The 18776-nt window shown below is 46.0% G+C and overlaps 1 protein-coding gene and 1 long non-coding RNA gene across 2 annotated transcripts; one reads left to right on the top strand and one right to left on the bottom strand.

The window, feature by feature from the left end:
• Positions 1 to 712: 712 nt before the first annotated feature.
• lamc2 (laminin, gamma 2) lies at positions 713 to 17208 on the bottom strand. The gene is made up of 21 exons (XM_034703158.1): positions 17127 to 17208; positions 11508 to 11684; positions 11303 to 11420; positions 11066 to 11187; positions 10840 to 10971; positions 10387 to 10576; positions 9453 to 9565; positions 7615 to 8007; positions 7275 to 7508; positions 7009 to 7145; positions 6750 to 6897; positions 6455 to 6660; positions 5238 to 5317; positions 5013 to 5150; positions 4757 to 4901; positions 4522 to 4665; positions 4151 to 4265; positions 3848 to 4044; positions 3489 to 3647; positions 3272 to 3371; positions 713 to 1770 (listed from the first exon to the last, which is right to left on the bottom strand). Exons 1-21 carry the CDS (start codon positions 17206 to 17208, stop codon positions 1517 to 1519), a joined length of 3384 nt encoding a protein of 1127 aa, XP_034559049.1. The 3' UTR covers positions 713 to 1516.
• On the top strand, positions 12655 to 14888 carry LOC117826826. Its single transcript, XR_004634097.1, has 2 exons — positions 12655 to 13270; positions 14361 to 14888. It is a non-coding gene; the product is annotated as an uncharacterized LOC117826826 (long non-coding RNA).
• Positions 17209 to 18776: the final 1568 nt, after the last annotated feature.

The following is an 18776-nucleotide window of genomic DNA, read 5'->3' as shown; positions in this document are numbered from 1 at the left end:
CTAACCCTAATCCTAACCCTAACCCTAACCCTAACCCTAACCCTAATCCTAACCCTAACCCTAACCCTAATCCGAACCCTAACCCTAACCCTAACCCTAATCCTAACCCTAACCTAACCCTAACCCTAATCCTTACCCTAACCCCAATCCTAATCCTAACCCTAACCCTAACCCTAACCCTAACCCTAATCCTAACCCTAACCCTAACCCTAACCCTAACCCTAATCCTAACCCTAACCCTAACCCTAATCCGAACCCTAACCCTAACCCTAACCCTAACCCTAATCCTAACCCTAACCTAACCCTAACCCTAACCCTAACCCTAATCCTAACCCTAACCCTAACCCTAACCCTAATCCTAACCCTAACCCTAACCCTAATCCGAACCCTAACCCTAACCCTAACCCTAACCCTAACCTAACCCTAATCCTAACCCTAACCCTAACCCTAACCCTAACCTAATCCTAATCCTAACCCTAACCCTAACCCTAACCTAATCCTAATCCTAACCCTAACCCTAATCCTAATGACCCTAACTATGACAGAAACCATGTTTGACAAATGTGTATTTGACCTGTATTTGATTTTATACTTTGACCCATGTCCCATCTGTTAACATGGAGGAGGCGGGGCTTATGAGCTATGCTGCAGACAGTCAGTAGGGGGAGCTTCACAGTCTGAGCGATGAATAAAGAGACGGAGACGTGAATCCGAAAAAAGTGCAGCAGGTTTTATTGAAGCAGTTATAAATATTTCTGCAGGTCGGCCACAAACAGGACTCTCAACACATAAAAACACTGAAGTTTATAAAAAGGGTGCACTGTATGTACAGTTATAAATATAATACTTTTACATTCAAACAGAAATCACATCATTCTCAGAAATATGAACACAAAAACATCGTTCCACAGTATCCATCCTAACGTCAGGTAAAAGTTTGATGTGAGCTCTAAATACCATTATTTCTATACTAGAAAACCTGAACGTGTCATCCTAACACTTATCAGACGTAAATATGTGCAACAATGCAAAACATTACAAGCTGTAGTTCCAGTGCTCCTGGGTTTAGTACGTTAGCTGATCTGAAGAAGAGTCCCTGTGAAATGTAAAACAATCAGCTGTGACGGCGTTCAGGTCGTGGGTTGCAAAAAGTTGTATCATAAATGAGGAATTAAAGCTGCAGTGAGGAACTTTCAGTTTGTGTCTATTTGGCGCCCCCTGTGGTCAAACACACATACATCTTATCACGATACATGCCAGGGTGTCATTGTGCTATTTCTACCGGTTTATTTTTGATATGTGTCTGGTCTTTCTCTCCTCTCTCCCCTCTTTAAAAGCTTTGTTCTCGTCGATAAATGAAACATAAATAAAGTTTTTACAAACACTCATATTTCTGTAAATACCAAGCTGTCATGATCATGAGTTGGTGCCTCTCTGAAGGAACAGTGCTCAGCTCTGTGTTGGGGTTGAAGGTGTTTGTTTTTGTGGAACCAGAACTTGTGTCTCTTGGTGGTCTTTAGGCCTCCTCGATGGGGGGGCTGTTGTAGCACCCTGGGGGGATGGAATCCAGGATGTCCTGCAGGTTATCGATGTCTCGCAGCACGGTGTCGATGTCCCGGTTGATGAAGGTCAGAAGGCGTCTCTGTGCGGCCTCCTTGTCCTTCATGTCCTCAAGCCGAGGCCTCAGCTTGCCCTGCACATCCCTCTGAGCGGTGGCCACAGATTCCTCCAGCTGCTTCAGCTTTGTGTCGTCAAAGGGGCCTTCCTGGTCTGAGGAGGAGAGAGAGAGAGAGAGAGAGCGATGAGCTAAATGCTAACATGCTGCATAAAGGGGGAGGTTCGATTCAGGCATGGCGAGTCCTCCAGGAGAACCTGCGCCAGTACACTACACTTTATGTAGTCGGCCCTCGTTGTTGAAGCAGCCCGAGGTGAAGGGGTTAGCACAAACCAATTAGCACTGTGTTCTTAAAAATAAAAAGCAGCCTCTTTGGTCCTCCAGAAACGGGGTTTTGCATGCCTAAGAAAATCCTTCCTGTTGTGATGTCACCACAGGAGTCTCCCTGCAGTAGCTCTGTTCTTCCAGCAGGTGAGCTACAGGAACTATGCAGAGGTAACTTTAGGCGTTTATCGACCGAACTATGTGCGTTTGGACCGGTGGACCCAGGGTCTAAATTTAGTTCAGGGGTAGATAATCTCCCCCCTAAAAAGCCCCTGCTAGGAGGGGTAGTACTTTTCAAAGGTCCCAGGACTTTCCGGGGGCGGGGCCTGCAATGCTGAACGTGTCTGATTGGTAGATTAACCTCAGTGTTTTTATTCCTCCCTCCGTCCACAATAACATCACACACATCTGTGATTCTCTTGATTTCTCTTTCTTTCATTAGTTTTTATTTGTTCTATCTTGTTTGTATGTGTGTGTACTTTTCAAAAGAAGAAGCTGTGATTCTCTTGATTTAGCAGCTTGTAACAGTAGTCTTCTCTCAGCCCACCGTGAATGCGTCTCTCCTCCCGGTGTTCCGGTTTTAAAAGTGACCCTGTAAACTGGAGACCTTCAGCTGAACGTGTCAGTGTTTGTGGAGTTTACACAGCTGTTGAAACACAGAGGGAGTTCCTGGGAATGCAAACTAGTTTAGTTTTTATTAAGATTTCAAAATATCCTCATCAGATATTTAATGATGGTCTAAAGACGTTTATGAGGGATGCATCCGGCTGAGAGTCTACAGTAAACAGGGTCGCCGTTTAAACCAAAACACCGGCCGATCTCTGCGATCACGGCTTTTTGAGTTCAAAAGGATTTTAAAGCCGTGTTGAAACGTCTTTGCTACTCGCGCTTATCTCCTCTCACGTGTTGATTCAGTGAATCCATCTGTGATGAAATATAGCACCATCTAAAACAGACCAGCTGAGTCTCTTCATGCTAACAGGCTAACTGTTGTGTTGCTCAGAATGATACCTGCCTGTCCGTCTGCTTCTATGGTGTCATCTGTGATGAATGGCATTCCTCTTTGTGTTACTGCCCTCTACTGGTCTGGTGGTGTAGTGCATTTACGTTTTTTTTCCTCCATATGTCACTGGCCTGATTTACACAATCTACCCGGTCGAAACACAGACAATAATGGGGGACCAGGAACCTTTTAGTTCAGGGGAAAGTAGTTCTGGGGGCTAAAGGACCCTGGAACTCTTGGTCCAAATGCACCTTTTGCTTCCACATTCTCAGGGCTGAGAAACCACTACTAGCGGATCCCAACCCGAGCAGCTGTCCTCTGTTACTCACTCATGTTCAGCAGCATGTTGTTGATATTTAGTAGAGTGTCTCTCATGGTGTCTCTGGTCTGTCTGGCGTCATTTAAAGCTGTAGTCGCATCAGAAGCAACCTACGAAGGAAACATCCCTTTAAGTTATTGTGCATCATTTTCTAAGTACCTCAAAGTGAAAATACTTCAGTCCTGCATTTGAAGTGAGTACATGATCTGGGTTTTATTCTTCCTTACCTTGTTGGCTTCGGCCTCCAGCCTCCGGGCGGCGTCCAGCTCAGTGTTCACATCTCCAACTACTCCATCCACGCTCACTTTCATACCCATCGCATCGTTGTTCAGTTTGGTGACATCCTTCAGCAGATCAGTGTGAGGCGGCAGAGAGTTGATTGATCCCTGAAGAATAAGAAAATATCACGGGGTCAGAAGAGAGTGGACGAACGGCGCCGGAATCAAAGCCAAGAGCAGCGACCGACACAAATCAAAGAAGGACAGCAGGTCATGATTCAGAAGGTCAAAGAAATGACCTTCATGAGGAATCAAACCTTCATCTCTGATTTTAGACGTGAAGCTAAACTCTGAGAGCGTTCTCTCACCTCCAGACCGTTGGCCAGGTTCTCCAGCTGGTTGATGGTCCCCAGTGCGTTGTTGTAACCATCGGTCACGCCTCCCAGGATGGTCAACGTCTTGCCGTTGTTCTTGACGGCCTGCTGGATGGTGCCACTGATGCCGGGGAGACGTGTGATGGCGGCGTCGGCCAGAGCTTTGCCGTTGAGGATCTGCTGGTCGAAGCCTGAGGAGGAAGACGAGGAGGAGGAGGAGGAGAAGTCTCATTGAGTCCAGAGTCCAGAGAAAACAAAGAGTTCATTCTTCATCAGTGTGTCTGTGTGAGTTTCTACCTTTCAGGTTGTTCAGGGCGCCGTTCAGCTCGTCTGTGTTTTGGTTGATGATGCGCAGGGCGCCCTCTGTGTCCGCCTTGGCGACGTTAACTCTGTCGAACAGCTTGCCGAAGTCCTGCAGAGGAAAAACCCACGATTAAAACCAAACACGCAATCAATCTCTCTTTTTGATTCTCTTTGACGTCCAGCAGGGGGCGAGTGCCACCAGTGGCTGCATGATGATCATTAAGTAAACTATGGTCCCATTCATGTGTTCATGAACGTCATGTCCAGCGTTGGGTTGTTCTAAAAGACTCTGAGAAGTTTAGATGTTCATCCAATCAGGAGACACGAAGTCTGAAGTCTGTTTCTACAGTCAGCATCATCTGTACCTTTCCGGCAGCCTTGCCCTTTGCCAGCATGTCCATGGCTGAGACCTTGTTTTTCTGCACGCCGTCCTGCAGAGCCTGCAGACCTGGGATGTCAACTGCTCCCTTTAAGCCGTCCACTCTGGAAACCATGGCGTCGACCGCCCCCTGAGCATGATGGGAGAACAAGGGAGGGTTAGAGAGGAACAGAAGAAGAGAGAGTTTCTTACGGTCAGGACTTCTTCTAAAAAAGCGTTACCTTCAGGGACTCCGGGATGGATCGCTCCATGTTGCTGATGTCTCGCAGCATGCTCTCCGACAGCTTGCTCTCGCCTTTGGCGTCACCACTCAGTCCGAGCGCCCGGTTCTCCAAACCCCTCACCTTGGCTGAGTTCTGATCGTACCTGAACAAACATGGACGACATTAGCTTTGAGTCTTCGTACCCTCGGGTTATCATCAGAAGAAATGATCTGTTAGTTAAAGATGAGAGACGGGACGGACAGAAGGGACTCACTTTGCTTTCAGGTCTCCAACCTGCTCTTTGACTTTGTTCTCTTTGTTCATGAGAGTTCGGACCAGAGCCAGACTCTTCTCAGAGTCGCTCAGAGCGTCGTTGGCAGTTTTCTCCACGACGTCAGCCTTCGTCTGGTGTCTGCAGGAGGAACAGAGAGGGGTAAGATTCAAGCATCTCCTCTAACCTCTGATCAAAGAGTGAATGTGTTGAACATGATGGACTTACACGCCTGCCAGACTGGTGGCTGCTTTCACTAAGGAGGAGAGGGGGTTCAATCCGAGCGGGGCGTCGCCTTGAGGAAACTCCTGACAGGGGGGAAGGAACAAAGCAGGTGTTAGTCAGAGATCAGTCAACTTCATGGATCCTCTAACCGACTGAGCAGGCACTGAGGGTTTCTAAAAGTATTATGGGAGGCAGACTTTTCAATTTCAGGTTCAAGTTTTAGAGAGCTCATGTTGCGCTGCTCATCCAGAACATTGAGCTTACAGAATACAGATTGACTTGCTGCACTGACAGCCTCTAAAAGTAGTATGGGAGGTAGAGCCTTCAGTTATCAGGCCCCTCTCCTTTGGAATCATCTACCAGTCAGGGTCCTGGAGGAAAGACACCCTCTCTACTTTTAAGAGTAGGCTTCAAACTTTCCTTTTTGATAAAGCTTATAGTTAGAGCTGGATCAGGCTTGGACCCAGGTCTTAGTTATGCTGCTATAGGCTTAGACTGCTGTAGGCTCAAAGTGCTAAAGACTCGGACTGCCATAGGCTCAGACTGCTATAGACTCAGACTGCTATAGACTCAGACTGCCATAGGCTCAGACTGCTATAGACTCAGACTGCTATAGACTCAGACTGCTATAGACTCAGACTGCTATAGACTCAGACTGCTATAGGCTCAGACTGCTGTAAGCTCAGACTGCTATAGACTCAGACTGCTATAGGCTCAGACTGCTATAGGCTCAGACTGTTATAGACTCAGACTGCTATAGGCTCAGACTGTTATAGGCTCAGACTGCTATAGACTCAGACTGCTATAGGCTCAGACTGCTATAGGCTCAGACTGTTATAGACTCAGACTGCTATAGGCTCAGACTGCTGTAGGCTTAGACTGTTATAGGCTCAGACTGTTAAAGACTCAGACTGCTATAGGCTCAGACTGTTATAGACTCAGACTGCTATAGGCTCAGACTGCTGTAGGCTTAGACTGCTATAGGCTCAGACTGCTGTAAGCTCAGACTGCTATAAGCTCAGACTGCTGTAAGCTCAGACTGCTATAGGCTCAGACTGCTATAGACTCAGACTGCTATAGACTCAGACTGCTATAGACTCAGACTGTTATAGACTCAGACAGCTATAGGCTCGGTCTGCTATAGACTCAGACTGCTCCTTTAGATTCTAACTCAGGACTTTGACTCCATGCTAGCACACTGAATGAAGTGGATGTCTTACAGCTGACTTGAGGTCGGCCTTGGCCTCGTCCATCTTGCGTTTCATCTCCTCCAGCAGAGTCTTGACCTGGTCCACCTTGGTCTTGTAGGTCTGCTGCTGTTTTTTGATGTTGTCTGCTGCGTCCTCGATCTTCTGGATGTCCAGCCCCTCGGCAAGCTGACTCTTGCTGACAGACGCCAGACGTTTCTGCAGGTTCTTCTCCAGTCCTTCAGGACACACGTGGTGCGAGGTCATTAGTGTCAAACTGTTCAGGTTAGGAAATGATGACCTCTAAATATCTAACATCCTGTCTCACCTGCGAGCAGCTCGGCGTCGCCCTCCAGGTCTTCCACCAGCATCTCCGAGGCCTTCAGAGCGGTCTCCATCTGAGTGCTGCTGGCTGGTTTCACTCCTCCAGAGAACAGGGACTCCAGATCCTTCAGCTTGGCAGCGTACCCCTCCATCTGAAACGCAGAGTTCAGGGAACACATTCACATAGGGGCTTCCTCTGATCCGGCTTTTCAACATGGATACAACTAAACAACCACGGAGCGGGACCGCAGTGACGGCGTTACCTTTGTTTTGATGGGGCCGAAGCAGTCGGGACAGTTGGACCGATGGCACCTGAGACCCTCGAAGCCTGGTTTGCACCGACAGCGGCCCAGATCATCACACTGTCCGGACTCGGAGCCCTGAAGGTCACAGTTACACGCTGGACCGCAAAACAAGAGAGGTACAGGTCTGTTAGTGAGCGCCCGGTCAACGTCAGGCTGAAAGTCAGAAACTGTAACGGAGCCGGTCCAGGCTGTGGAGCCGGTCCAGGCTGTGGACCCGTTCTTACGTTTGCAGGCGTCGGTCACTCGGCTGTGGTAGTAGCCTCGCTCACACTCCTCACAGCGCCGCCCTCTCGTGTTGTTCACACACTTCAGACATTCGCCGGTCACGCGGTCACAGCTTCCCGCCACGCTGACGTCGATGTGTCCGTTACACTCGCAGGGACTGCAGACGGTCTGAACGTTGTCCCCTCTCAAAGGGAGACTATGGAAACCTTCCTGACAGACGTCACAGCGGGGACCTGAGGAGGGACAGAGTTAGGACCTGAATGTCTGATCCTGGTCTAAATGTTCTTATCAAGTCCTCTCAGAGAGGAGCACTAAAACAGGTCTGCCTCAGGGGCGTACCTGTGGACCCGGGGGGGCAGCTGTCACACTGAGGCCGCAGTGAACCAGGAGCTGGAGAGCAGGACACTCCAACGGGACAGGGACACTTCAGACAGGTGCTGGGGTCCCAGGGGTCTCTGTAGAACCCAAGTGTACAGCTGCGGTCTGCGGGGGTCTCGTCGGCAGAGTAACAGTCTCCGGTCTGGGGGTCACAGCTGCCTCCTCTGCAGCTGCACGGCTCACACCTGCTGAACGCTCCGTCTGAGGGGACGCTGCGTCTGAACCCGGCCGAGCAGCGCTCACAGAAGTCCCCTTCGTACCCAGGGGGGCAGCTGCAGGTCTGAACCCAGCGGGCCGGGACACCTTGTCCACGCCGAGCTGACGACAGCTTCACGTCATCGAGGTAACCGCGTCCTGAAAGACAAGAAAACCAACCCACGTCAAGATCTGATCCAAATCAAGGTTTCATGTGAATCCTGGCCCAAACGATGGGATCAGGATTCCCAAAGGACCAAACAATGGGATCAGGATTAACAACAGGACCAAACGATGGGATCAGGATTAACAACAGGACCAAACGATGGATTCAGGATTAACAACAGGACCAAACGATGGATTCAGGATTAACAACAGGACCAAACGATGGATTCAGGATTAACAACAGGACCAAACGATGGATTCAGGATTAACAACAGGACCAAACGATGGATTCAGGATTAACAACAGGACCAAACGCTGGATTCAGGATTAACAACAGGACCAAACGATGGATTCAGGATTAACAACAGGACCAAACGATGGATTCACGATTAACAACAGGACCAAACGATGGGATCAGGATTAACAACAGGACCAAACAATGGATTCAGGATTAACAACAGGACCAAACGATGGATTCAGGATTAACAACAGGACCAAACGATGGATTCAGGATTAACAACAGGACCAAACGATGGGATCAGGATTAACAACAGGACCAAACGATGGGATCAGGATTAACAACAGGACCAAACGATGGATTCAGGATTAACAACAGGACCAAACGATGGATTCAGGATTAACAACAGGACCAAACGATGGATTCAGGATTAACAACAGGACCAAACGATGGGATCAGGATTAACAACAGGACCAAACGATGGGATCAGGATTAACAACAGGACCAAATGATGGGATCAGGATTAACAACAGGACCAAATGATGGGATCAGGATTAACAACAGGACCAAACGATGGGATCAGGATTAACAACAGGACCAAATGATGGGATCAGGATTAACAACAGGACCAAACGATGGATTCAGGATTAAAAACAGGACCAAACGATGGGATCAGGATTAACAACAGGACCAAAGGATGGGATCAGTATTAACAACAGGACCAAATGATGGATTCAGGATTAACAACAGGACCAAACGATGGGATCAGGATTAACAACAGGACCAAACAATGGATTCAGGATTAAAAACAGGACCAAATGATGGGATCAGGATTAACAACAGGACCAAAGGATGGGATCAGTATTAACAACAGGACCAAATGATGGATTCAGGATTAACAACAGGACCAAACAATGGGATCAGGATTAACAACAGGACCAAACAATCGATTCAGGATTAAAAACAGGACCAAATGATGGGATCAGGATTAACAACAGGACCAAAGGATGGGATCAGTATTAACAACAGGACCAAATGATGGATTCAGGATTAACAACAGGACCAAACGATGGGATCAGGATTAACAACAGGACCAAACAATGGGATCAGGATTAACAACAGGACCAAAGGCAGGGACGAAGGACAACATTTGGAAATGAAAGCAAACAAAACAAAGAAGACTTGACGTTCATAGACTCACCGTTGTCTCCGAACGTGCCTCTGATCTTGATGGCGGTGAGGTTCTGGAGGAGCGTCTGAAACTGGAGGGGAGAGATCTGAGGAGTCCACCTGCTGCTGGGAGCCTCGTTCAGCCTGTTCATCACACACACACACACACACACAGAGAGAGTGAACTCTTCGTCTCGGGTTGAACCTGGGTTTGTTTGTGTTTGGATTCTTCCCGGGCGTGACGCTCTGTTTCTACTCGCTCTCATTACAAAGAAGGATTCCTCCTCTCAGGAATGTTCACACCTCAGTGAAAACATCACATCATGGTGAACCCGCTGTTACAAAGTGGACGAGGCGGCGTGTTGGAACTCATCGGTTCGTAGTGTACTGTTTAAAAGACTCATTTGGGATTTGGATCGCCACCATCTTGTTTCATTTGAGCCAGAGGTGACCGTATTTGGAGGGGAATTATGAAAGGCATCGCTTCACCTCTGTCCTGATTACAGGAAGCCCCGCCCTAACTCCTCCCCTGCTTCCCACTCCATAGAATGAGATCAAAGCAAATAGAATGAGATCAAAGTGAATAGAATGAGATCAAAGTGAATAGAATGAGATCAAAGGAATAGAATGAGATCAAAGGAATAGAATGAGATCAAATCAAATGGAATGGGGTCAAAGCAATAGAATGAGATCACAGCAATGGAATAAGATCAAAGTGTGAGATCCAAGCAATAGAATGAGATCAAAGTGAATAGAATGGGATCAGAGGAACAGAATGAGATCAAAGGGAATAGAATGAGATCAATGGGAATAGAATTGGATCAAAGGAATAGAATGTGTGAATAGAACAAATCAGCTGAGGAGGAGGAGGAGGAGGAGGAAGATTCTCTATATACTGATTCACAATCAGAGGAGTCGCCCCCTGCTGGACGTTAGAGATATTGCAGGTGTGGTGTATTTCTGACCTGAAGCTGTAGTGTAATTTCTGTCCACAGGGAACTGTGGATCGCAGATCGCCGAGGGAGGCGGAGACTTTGAGGCCGGAACCTTCCAGAATGACATCATTGGTGGACGGGTGACGGACGCCGCGGTCCAGACGCAACGAGAAGGACAAGTTCTGTCCATAACTCAGCAGCTGATTCCCCAGGAAGGAAGCTGAGGGAGGGGAGAGAAACACACAAGGTCAGGAAGGAGGAGAGGAAAGGGCAAAGGGACAGGGGGAATAAAAGTAATGAAATGAAAGGAGAGAGGAAAGAAGGAGAAGATGAGGAGGTGAGGAAAGGAGACAGAAACAGAGAGAAATGATGAGACTATTAAAAAGGAAAGGAAATGAAAGAAGGAGACTAAAGGTAAGGGGGAAAAGAAAAAGAGGAAGTGACAGCAGAAGAGGATGAAAAGGGGGCGTGGTTTGTTCTCACCTGGGGCGTACAGGTAGAGTGGCAGGCTGTTTTTGGAGATCACCTCCACGTCCTGGTGTTTGGGTGACCAGCGGAAGTGAACATTGTCGGGGGTGTCGCCTTTAGCTGTTGCTGCCTTCCAACCATCCAGACCTGAAAACACAACACAGCCAGTCAGCAAACTGGGGCTTTTATTTTGAAAATCAACCCAAAACAATCACAGGGGAGCAGAGAGGTGAGAGGTTACCGCTGGAGAAGGTGGAGGTGATGTTGTGGGCGGAGTAACCGGACTGAGCCGAACACTTGCTGCTGTGGCCGTAACAGAAACACGGGGGGGTCAAACTCCCAGAATCCTGTCTGGGCTGACGACTGAAAAACACAACGAGAGCGAGAAGTCAGACAGGAAGTGGGACCAGGAGAACCAGGAGGAGAGCAAACACAGTGAAATGGTGAACACATGAATTCGAAGTGATGAACTCGTCACCTTTGCTTGCAGCCGTTTGGTCCGATCGGTCCATTCGGGCAGCGGTCACATTTATCTCCTGTGACGCCTTGTTTGCAGCTGCAGCGCCCCCTGCTGTCACATGTGGTACTGTCAGAACCTGGACAGAAAGAAAAACATTAACACTCAAACATTTTGGAGCAACTCGCAGACTGGATGGTTAAACGTAAAGGTCGCACTCGCTCACCTGTGGCGTTGCAGCGGCAGGGCGTGCAGCTCTTTGCTGCCCCCTCCAGGAAGAAGCCGGCCTTGCAGCGCTCGCAGTGCCTTCCTTCAGTGTTCCCCTGGCAGTCCAGGCAGTGCAGCCCATGGGCGTCCGGGAGGCAGTACCGAGATCTCCCGTTGCAGCTACATTTTAACATCGCTGGAAGAAGAAGGCGAGAGAAAAGATGAACACTTTAATTCATCTGACTTTGTTCTGCAGAGCTTTGTTCCCTCTCTCCTGGTTTTATGTAGTTTCTATTTGAAGTATTTCAGAGTCTAAATTCAAAGTTAAGGCCTTGCATTGCTTATTTAATGGTTTCAAATTCTTAGGGCAGGGTTTCCCAAAGTGTGGGTCGTGACCCTCAGGGGGGTCTTGGGACACTAGTGAAAGTGGGGGTTGCAAGTCTTTGGGACCTATATTTTTGAGGGGACCTATATTTTTGGGGGTCCTGAGTCTTTGGGACTTATATTTTTGAGGGGGCTTATATTTTGGGGGTCCCTAGTCTTTAGGACCTATATTTTGGGGGGATCGCAAGTCTTTGGCATTCAATTTTTTGTGGTGGCACCTATATTTTTGGGGGTCCCGAGTCTTTGGCACCTATATTTTGGAGGGTCCCAAGTCTTAGGCAACTATATTTCTGGGGGTCCAGAGTCTTTGGGAACTATATTTTTTGGGGTCTGGAGTGTTTGGGAACTATATTTTTTGGGGTCTGGAGTCTTTGGCACCTATATTTTGGGGTGTCCCGAGTCTTTGGGACCCTTATATTTGGGGTCCCGAGTCTTAGGCACCTATATTTGGGGGGGTCCCGAGTCTTTAGGACTTATATTTTTGAGGGGGCCTATATTTTGGGGGTCCCTAGTTTTAGGCAACTATATTTTTGGGGGTCCTGAGTCTTTAGGACCTATATTTTGGGGGGATCGCAAGTCTTTGGCATTCAATTTTTTGTGGTCCCAAGTCTTTGGCACCTATATTTTGGAGGGTCCCAAGTCTTAGGCAACTATATTTCTGGGGGTCGTGAGTCTTTGGGAACTATATTTTTTGGGGTCTGGAGTCTTTGGCACCTATATTTTGGGGTGTCCCGAGTCTTTGGGACCCTTATATTTGGGGTCCCGAGTCTTAGGCACCTATATTTGGGGGGGTCCCGAGTCTTTGGGACCTATATTTGGGGGTCATAGGCTGAAAAGTTTGGGAACCCTTGTCTTAGGTTATAAAGCTCAGAGGATGTTGGGTAAAGCTCATAGAAGTCTCTCTCTGGTGTCAGTTGTTCCTGAAACCCCGGCTGACCAATGAGAGCCTTAGAAATGTTTACAGAGAGTGAAGCTGCTCCTATGTTTTGTGGTTTGTTCAGAAATCTCAGAGAGAGCTGCGCCACCCAAATCAAAGCCCTGCAGACAAATCCAAAGACTCCCCACAGCCCAACCCACACCAGCCAACGCCCAACCTCCACCAGCGAGGTGTGTCTGCAGCGAGCGCACACATCGCAGCTCTGACACAAAGAGAGCTCTAAAGCTGCTTTTAAACTCCTCATAGACTTTCAACAGGCTTCTGCTTGTTACTGCTGTAACATGAAGATCACACCCATCAACAGTATTCAATGTGACGACAGCTACCAGAAGGAAGAGGTTACCAGGAGTCACCCTGAGTCAGCCTCCATGCTGCAGAGGAAAGCCTCCTTCAAAGATGGCCGACATCATCGTCCTCACGGGAGGTTGTTAACGTGTCTTAACTTCACGCAGGGTCCGTTGGTGAGCTCATGTTAGGATTTACTTTGGAGCTAGCTAACAGGATGAGATGATGCTACAGGTGGCAAACTTTTTTAAGACTTCATCAGTTTTATCAGAAAGTTAACTCCTTCGTATCACATTACCTTTAGTTAGCTAGCTAGCTGCAAACTCACCACCAGTTTCAACAGCTAACTGCTTTATAAATGTAGCTTACTAGCTTTCAAAATTTAAGGTAGGACCAAACACCAAGAAATGTATTTGTTTAGCTAGCTTTCTCAAAATGTTTAATGCTTATTTTGTAGCTTGATTCCAAACAGGACATTATTTTGTGTAGCTAGCTAGATAACTGAAGTAGCATGTTGGCTCGCTTAGTTGCTTATTGGATAGTAAGCCAACTTAGTTAGCTAGTTTGTTGCTAACTAACTACTGGTTGTATAGCAAGCTAATGTGCTTAGTCACTAAAATATATTCAGTTGTCAGCTTGCACAGGTATCTGAATAAGCTAACTAGCTTGGCTGCTAGCTTGATAACACGGTTATTCGGCTAACTAGCTTATTCTGCCGTGGCAAACTTAACGTCTGTGTTTTGATCCAGAAGACATTTAGCTGTCTTTGTTGGCAAACTAGCACAAGTTTCTTGACGAAGCTAACTAGCGTGGATGCTAACAGGAGAACAGGTTAGTCAAATTAATAAAGGTATCAGAAGCTAACTGACGCCTGTTTACAAAGTGCTCTTGTTTGTTTGTTGTTTTCCTGGAGTCACGTGTCTCCAGTGGACGTCAGTTTTAGTAGTAAAGAGAGGGGTCCAGGATGTTTTTAGCCTAGCTTAGCACAAAAACTGAAATACAGGATACAAGGAACAGTCTGACGTTTTTGTAATTCCTTTGCTAGTTCTCTTAAAGGGTGGATGTCAGGTTCAGTATCCAGGTCCAGGATGGCATTAGCCTAGCTTAGCATACAGGCACAAGCAACAAGTTAAAGTTTGTTTGTTTTACATCAATTTAATCACACTTTGTCAATTAGAAAATCAAAGTCACTGCGTTGTCTCCGTGTGTGAACATGTTTGTGTTTTTCCAAAGTGAAGTTTTGAACTCTCTGATTCTCCTCCACAGACTGAAGTCAGCATCCAGAGGAATCTAAGGTGTGTCTGTTTGCTTTCAGTCGGTCCGAGGGGACGAGGCTCACCGCAGACCACTCACCCTCTGATTCAGGGATTCTTGCAGCCACAGCAGACTCTACCTGCTGCGTCTGTGTGGTTCAGGGTACCTGAGGTAGTGATACACTGTGACTCATCTCATGACAGCACTTAATGATCATCTGAGCACCGCCGCCGCCGGCCATGAGCTCAGGAATTATGGCTTCAGCGGGACAGTTTCCAACTTGTGTCTGTCTGCGAGGAAACATCCGAGGAGCACAACACAGTTTCACAACGCTGCTTTCTTCCCCCTGAGGGAACTGAAAACACCAGCAGCTCGTACGGAAAGAATTCAACCCTGACATCAAGAGTTCTGAAGCAGGTCGGATTTTAATCAACAGGGAAGTCCTTGTGGTTTCCCTGAACCCTCTTTAACAGCTCTGACAAACACAATCAGCTGTTGTCCTTCTGATTTAAAATAAAAAGGAAACACTTTTTAAACAAACTGTGTTTCTGTTTGAGAACAACAAACCAGATCAGACACCACAAATGGATCTGCCTCCAACTTCTACTTCTATCACCCGGCTCTCTCACTGATCTCCCGGCTGTGTAAGATGCTTGACTCTGATTGGTCCAAACCCATTGACAACAGTTATTAACTTTCACTAACATGAGCAACACCAGAGACAAACTGATCACCCGACATGTCAAATCAATCCACAGAACAGAGTTCAGACACATTTAGCTTCTGGGACTATTTTTAAAAACTGTAAATCATTTAAATCAATAAAATCCTCTTTAATCAAAGTGTTTTACAACACGTTTGTATCTTAAGTTAGTAGGCGGGTAATAAGCAGGATAATGTATGATGAGCAGGTAGTCATGGGGAATAGAATCCCAACAGGGTGAGACAAGACCTCAACGTGAAGCAGTACTCCAGCAACTCCAGTTTCCTTACGGATCAAGCTTTGAGTTCAATCACCGTCACTCTGCTGTCAATCAACTGAGCTGAACTCCAACAGCTCGTTATCACTTCAGCAGGTAATAACTGCCCTCTCTGAGGGGGCGGGGCCAGCTCAAGTTCAGGCTTCACACCCACAGGTGAGGGGAGGACGGCCACACCCACAGGTGCGTCCCTGCTCACGGATCACACAGGCTGCTGTGGAGGGTCAGATATGAAGCTTATTCATGAAGACAGAAAAACTAAATGTTTCTGCTTCATTCTGTTTTTATGTTTTTATATCAACACGTCTTAAAGTCAATCACAGTTACATCTTAAAAAATAAGAACACAACTTTCCTTCATGGTCATCTTTTTATTCTAATAGTTCTAAGACTTCTAAGATCAGCTTTTATTATTTGATTCCTTTATTTTGAGGCTTCCTGTCCTGACTTTGACTGAACATGACGCACAGTGAACTTTAACTCTTCCTGGCAGTGTCGAGCCTCCGTACCACCTCATGTAACCCCCGAGCGTCTTTGTTCTTGATCTCTCTTTCTTAATTAAACAAGTCTTCATCCATCCATCTTCCTAAACCTCAGCTGGTGTTTTAACTTCCTTTATCTGGTCATGAATCTCCTCTTATCTCTGTTGCGTCACTCGTGGTTTTTAATAAAGTTTGATCTTATCTGTTTGATTCTGTTGGTGTAAAACTCAGAGTTTAAAGTCTCTGACGGCTCAGAGGGACGAATATTTAAGACCGCAGAGAAACAAAAAGCTCTTCACTGGACGACAGGAGAAACTTGATTTAACGTCTCAGCTTCTTAAAGCTGCAACACAGTTTTTATAATCTATGGAGGTCTTTTTGTGCCACAGGAGGGATTCATTTCTTCTATTTCTATTAAGAACAGATATTCAGACTTCATCACAAAATGTTGAACTTTTTAAATTCAAACTTAACTCTCAACATTTAAATCTTTCAAAACTTAAACCCAAACGTTCAACGTTATTCTCTTAACTCTGGTCACATTATTAAAACTTTAACTTCAGTCTCAATATTTAATTTTCATCCCTCAAAAACTTAAATCTTCTTTCTTCACTTTCAACTTTACACCCAAAATTAAAACTCAGAGTTACTTTATTCTTCATGTCAAAGTTTACTTTTAATATTTCAGCCTTAAAACATTAAATGAATCCAGATGTTTCTTTTTAATATTTAACTCTTCATCTTTAATCCACCACGCTGACATATTGAATTGAATCAAACTTTTATTGTGAAGTTTTGATTTTTATTTCGAAAATGCAGCACTTTATTTTGAAGATTCTGGCTTTATTCTTTAAACTTTATTTTGAATATTTTTTTTTTTCCTGCTCTGACTTTATTCTAACTATTGAGCAATATTTGAAAATTAAAAACTAACCTCAGTCTTCGCACGTCTGCGTGATTCTTAATATTTCAACTTCATCCAAAACTTTTATTCAAGTTTGTTGTAAACTCTTCAACGTTCATTCTGAACGATTAAACTTAATAATCAACTTCATGTTTAACATTTCTGCTTCAACTTTATCCTCATTTTTAAAATTAACATCCAGACTTTAATCTCTTTTCTACCTGACACATGAATCACTTCCTCTCTGTTCTCACACCCCGGCTTTAAACACTGATTAACTGTAAAAGAGAGAGACAGAGAGCTGCTTCCTGTTTCACCTGAGCTGATCTCAGGTGAAGAGAGACGACGTTCAGCTGTCAGAGGGAGAGAGTGAGGGATCTCTTCAGAGAGCAGGTAAACACTCAGGTACTCACAGTAGTGTGTGTAGGTGGCCTGGACGGCACAAAGTGCAGCCAGGAGCCCGCAGAGCGAAACCAAGCAGCTGCTCCTCTTCATCACAAGGAATCCTTAAAACCAAGATCTGATGAATCTGATGAATCTGATGAATCTGATGAATCTGATGAATCTGATGAATCTGATGAATCTGATGAATGTGCTCCGAGGGTTAAATCTAAACTGATCCAAATCCTGCCAGAGAGACGCTTTTATGTCCTCTGCTGCTGCACGCCTCAACACGCTCACATACTGACACACACTCACTCACTCTGATTCACACACACACACACAGTCAGAGGATGTGACGGCAGCAGTGTGTGTGTGTGTGTGTGTGTGCTGGGACAGTTGGGCGTTGTTCGGGACCTCTCTCTCTGGGACTCTTCCATCGTATTTACATGTTTCTGACACAAAGAGGTTTTTCTCAGGACGGGAATTGAAGATGTGATGAAGTGAATCGAGCTCTGTTCAGAAAATAGAGGATCAGACTGAACTCTGGTGTTGGGTCAGACTGAAGAGAGAGAGCTGAGCCAATAAAAGTTAATAAAGCACCGCGTTAGAGAGAAGCTTTATGGCTCCTTATCTGGCGGTATAAACCTGGAGGAGCTGAATCAAGCTCACTGTGAACACAGTTTGATTTAAACACACACACATGCAAAGAAACAGAAACCACATAAACACAGCAAATCCTCTGCAGGGGGTCCGGGCCCTGACATCCAGAGGACATGGTGGAGGTGGTTCAGGCTTTTGATCAAGACGCCCCCCTTTGCAGGTTTCTCAGGCACCTCCAGAAGGAGACCCAGGTAGATTATATGTCCCATCAGGATCATCAGGATCCTCCAGGAGAAGTTGGACAACTTTTTAGGGAGGGCGCTCAGGGCACCTCGCTTAGATTGCTGCCACACTAACCTGACACAGAAGAGATGGATGATGGTAGTATGGGAGGTAGAGCCTTCAGTTATCAGGCCCCTCTCCTTTGGAATCATCTACCAGTCAGGGTCCGGGAGGCAGACCCCCTCTCTACTTTTAAGAGTAGGCTTCAAACTTTCCTTTTTGATAAAGCTTATAGTTAGAGCTGGATCAGGCTTGGACCAGGTCTTAGTTATGCTGCTATAGGCTTAGACTGACACACTGGGATCCTGTCTTTCCCTCTCTCTCCTCTCTCTGCCTGTCTCTCACTTTAACTCTTCTGATCCAGATTAAGCTTTGGAGGAAAAGAACAGGTCAAAAAGAAGTTCAGGGTTATGTCAAAGTAAAATAATCCCAGAGTTAACCTGTCAGTGTGATAATCGACCAGTAAGATCTCAACACAACAGAGATAAGGATCAGCTAATCCAGAATATCAGAGGACGGGGAATCTGGAGTGAACTTTTCAAACGACAGGGCCGGCCTCCTTTAATTTAATGACACTTTGAGATTATTTAATCTCTGTTTTTGATGGGTTTTTTTTCTTTGTTTATGATAATTTTAATCTCTGTTCAAATAGTTTTTTAATTTTTATATTGAATGTTCTTTAATCTCTGATTTTGATGTTTTAAAATATCTGTTTTGGATGTTTTTAATCTCTGTTCTTCATGGTTTTATTCTCTTTTATTGTATGTTTTTAATCTCTGATTTTGATGTTTTATAAT

The sequence above is a fragment of the Notolabrus celidotus genome, chromosome 15, assembly GCF_009762535.1.
Source record: "Notolabrus celidotus isolate fNotCel1 chromosome 15, fNotCel1.pri, whole genome shotgun sequence".
Classification (NCBI taxonomy): domain Eukaryota; kingdom Metazoa; phylum Chordata; class Actinopteri; order Labriformes; family Labridae; genus Notolabrus; species Notolabrus celidotus.
The sequence above is the reverse complement of the archived record's forward strand: the minus strand, read 5'-3'. Positions and strand labels throughout refer to the sequence as shown.

Bases quoted from the DNA above. Each gene is read 5' to 3' on its own strand.
- lamc2 (XM_034703158.1), bottom strand. From the start codon at position 17,208: ATGAAGAGGAGCAGCTGCTTGGTTTCGCTCTGCGGGCTCCTGGCTGCA. The intron at 9,566-10,386 runs GTCAGAAATACA...TGTGATGAACAG, and splicing joins AAATTACACTACAGCTTCAG to GCTGAACGAGGCTCCCAGCA. The intron at 6,661-6,749 runs GTGAGACAGGAT...TGTGTCCTGAAG, and splicing joins CGACGCCGAGCTGCTCGCAG to GACTGGAGAAGAACCTGCAG.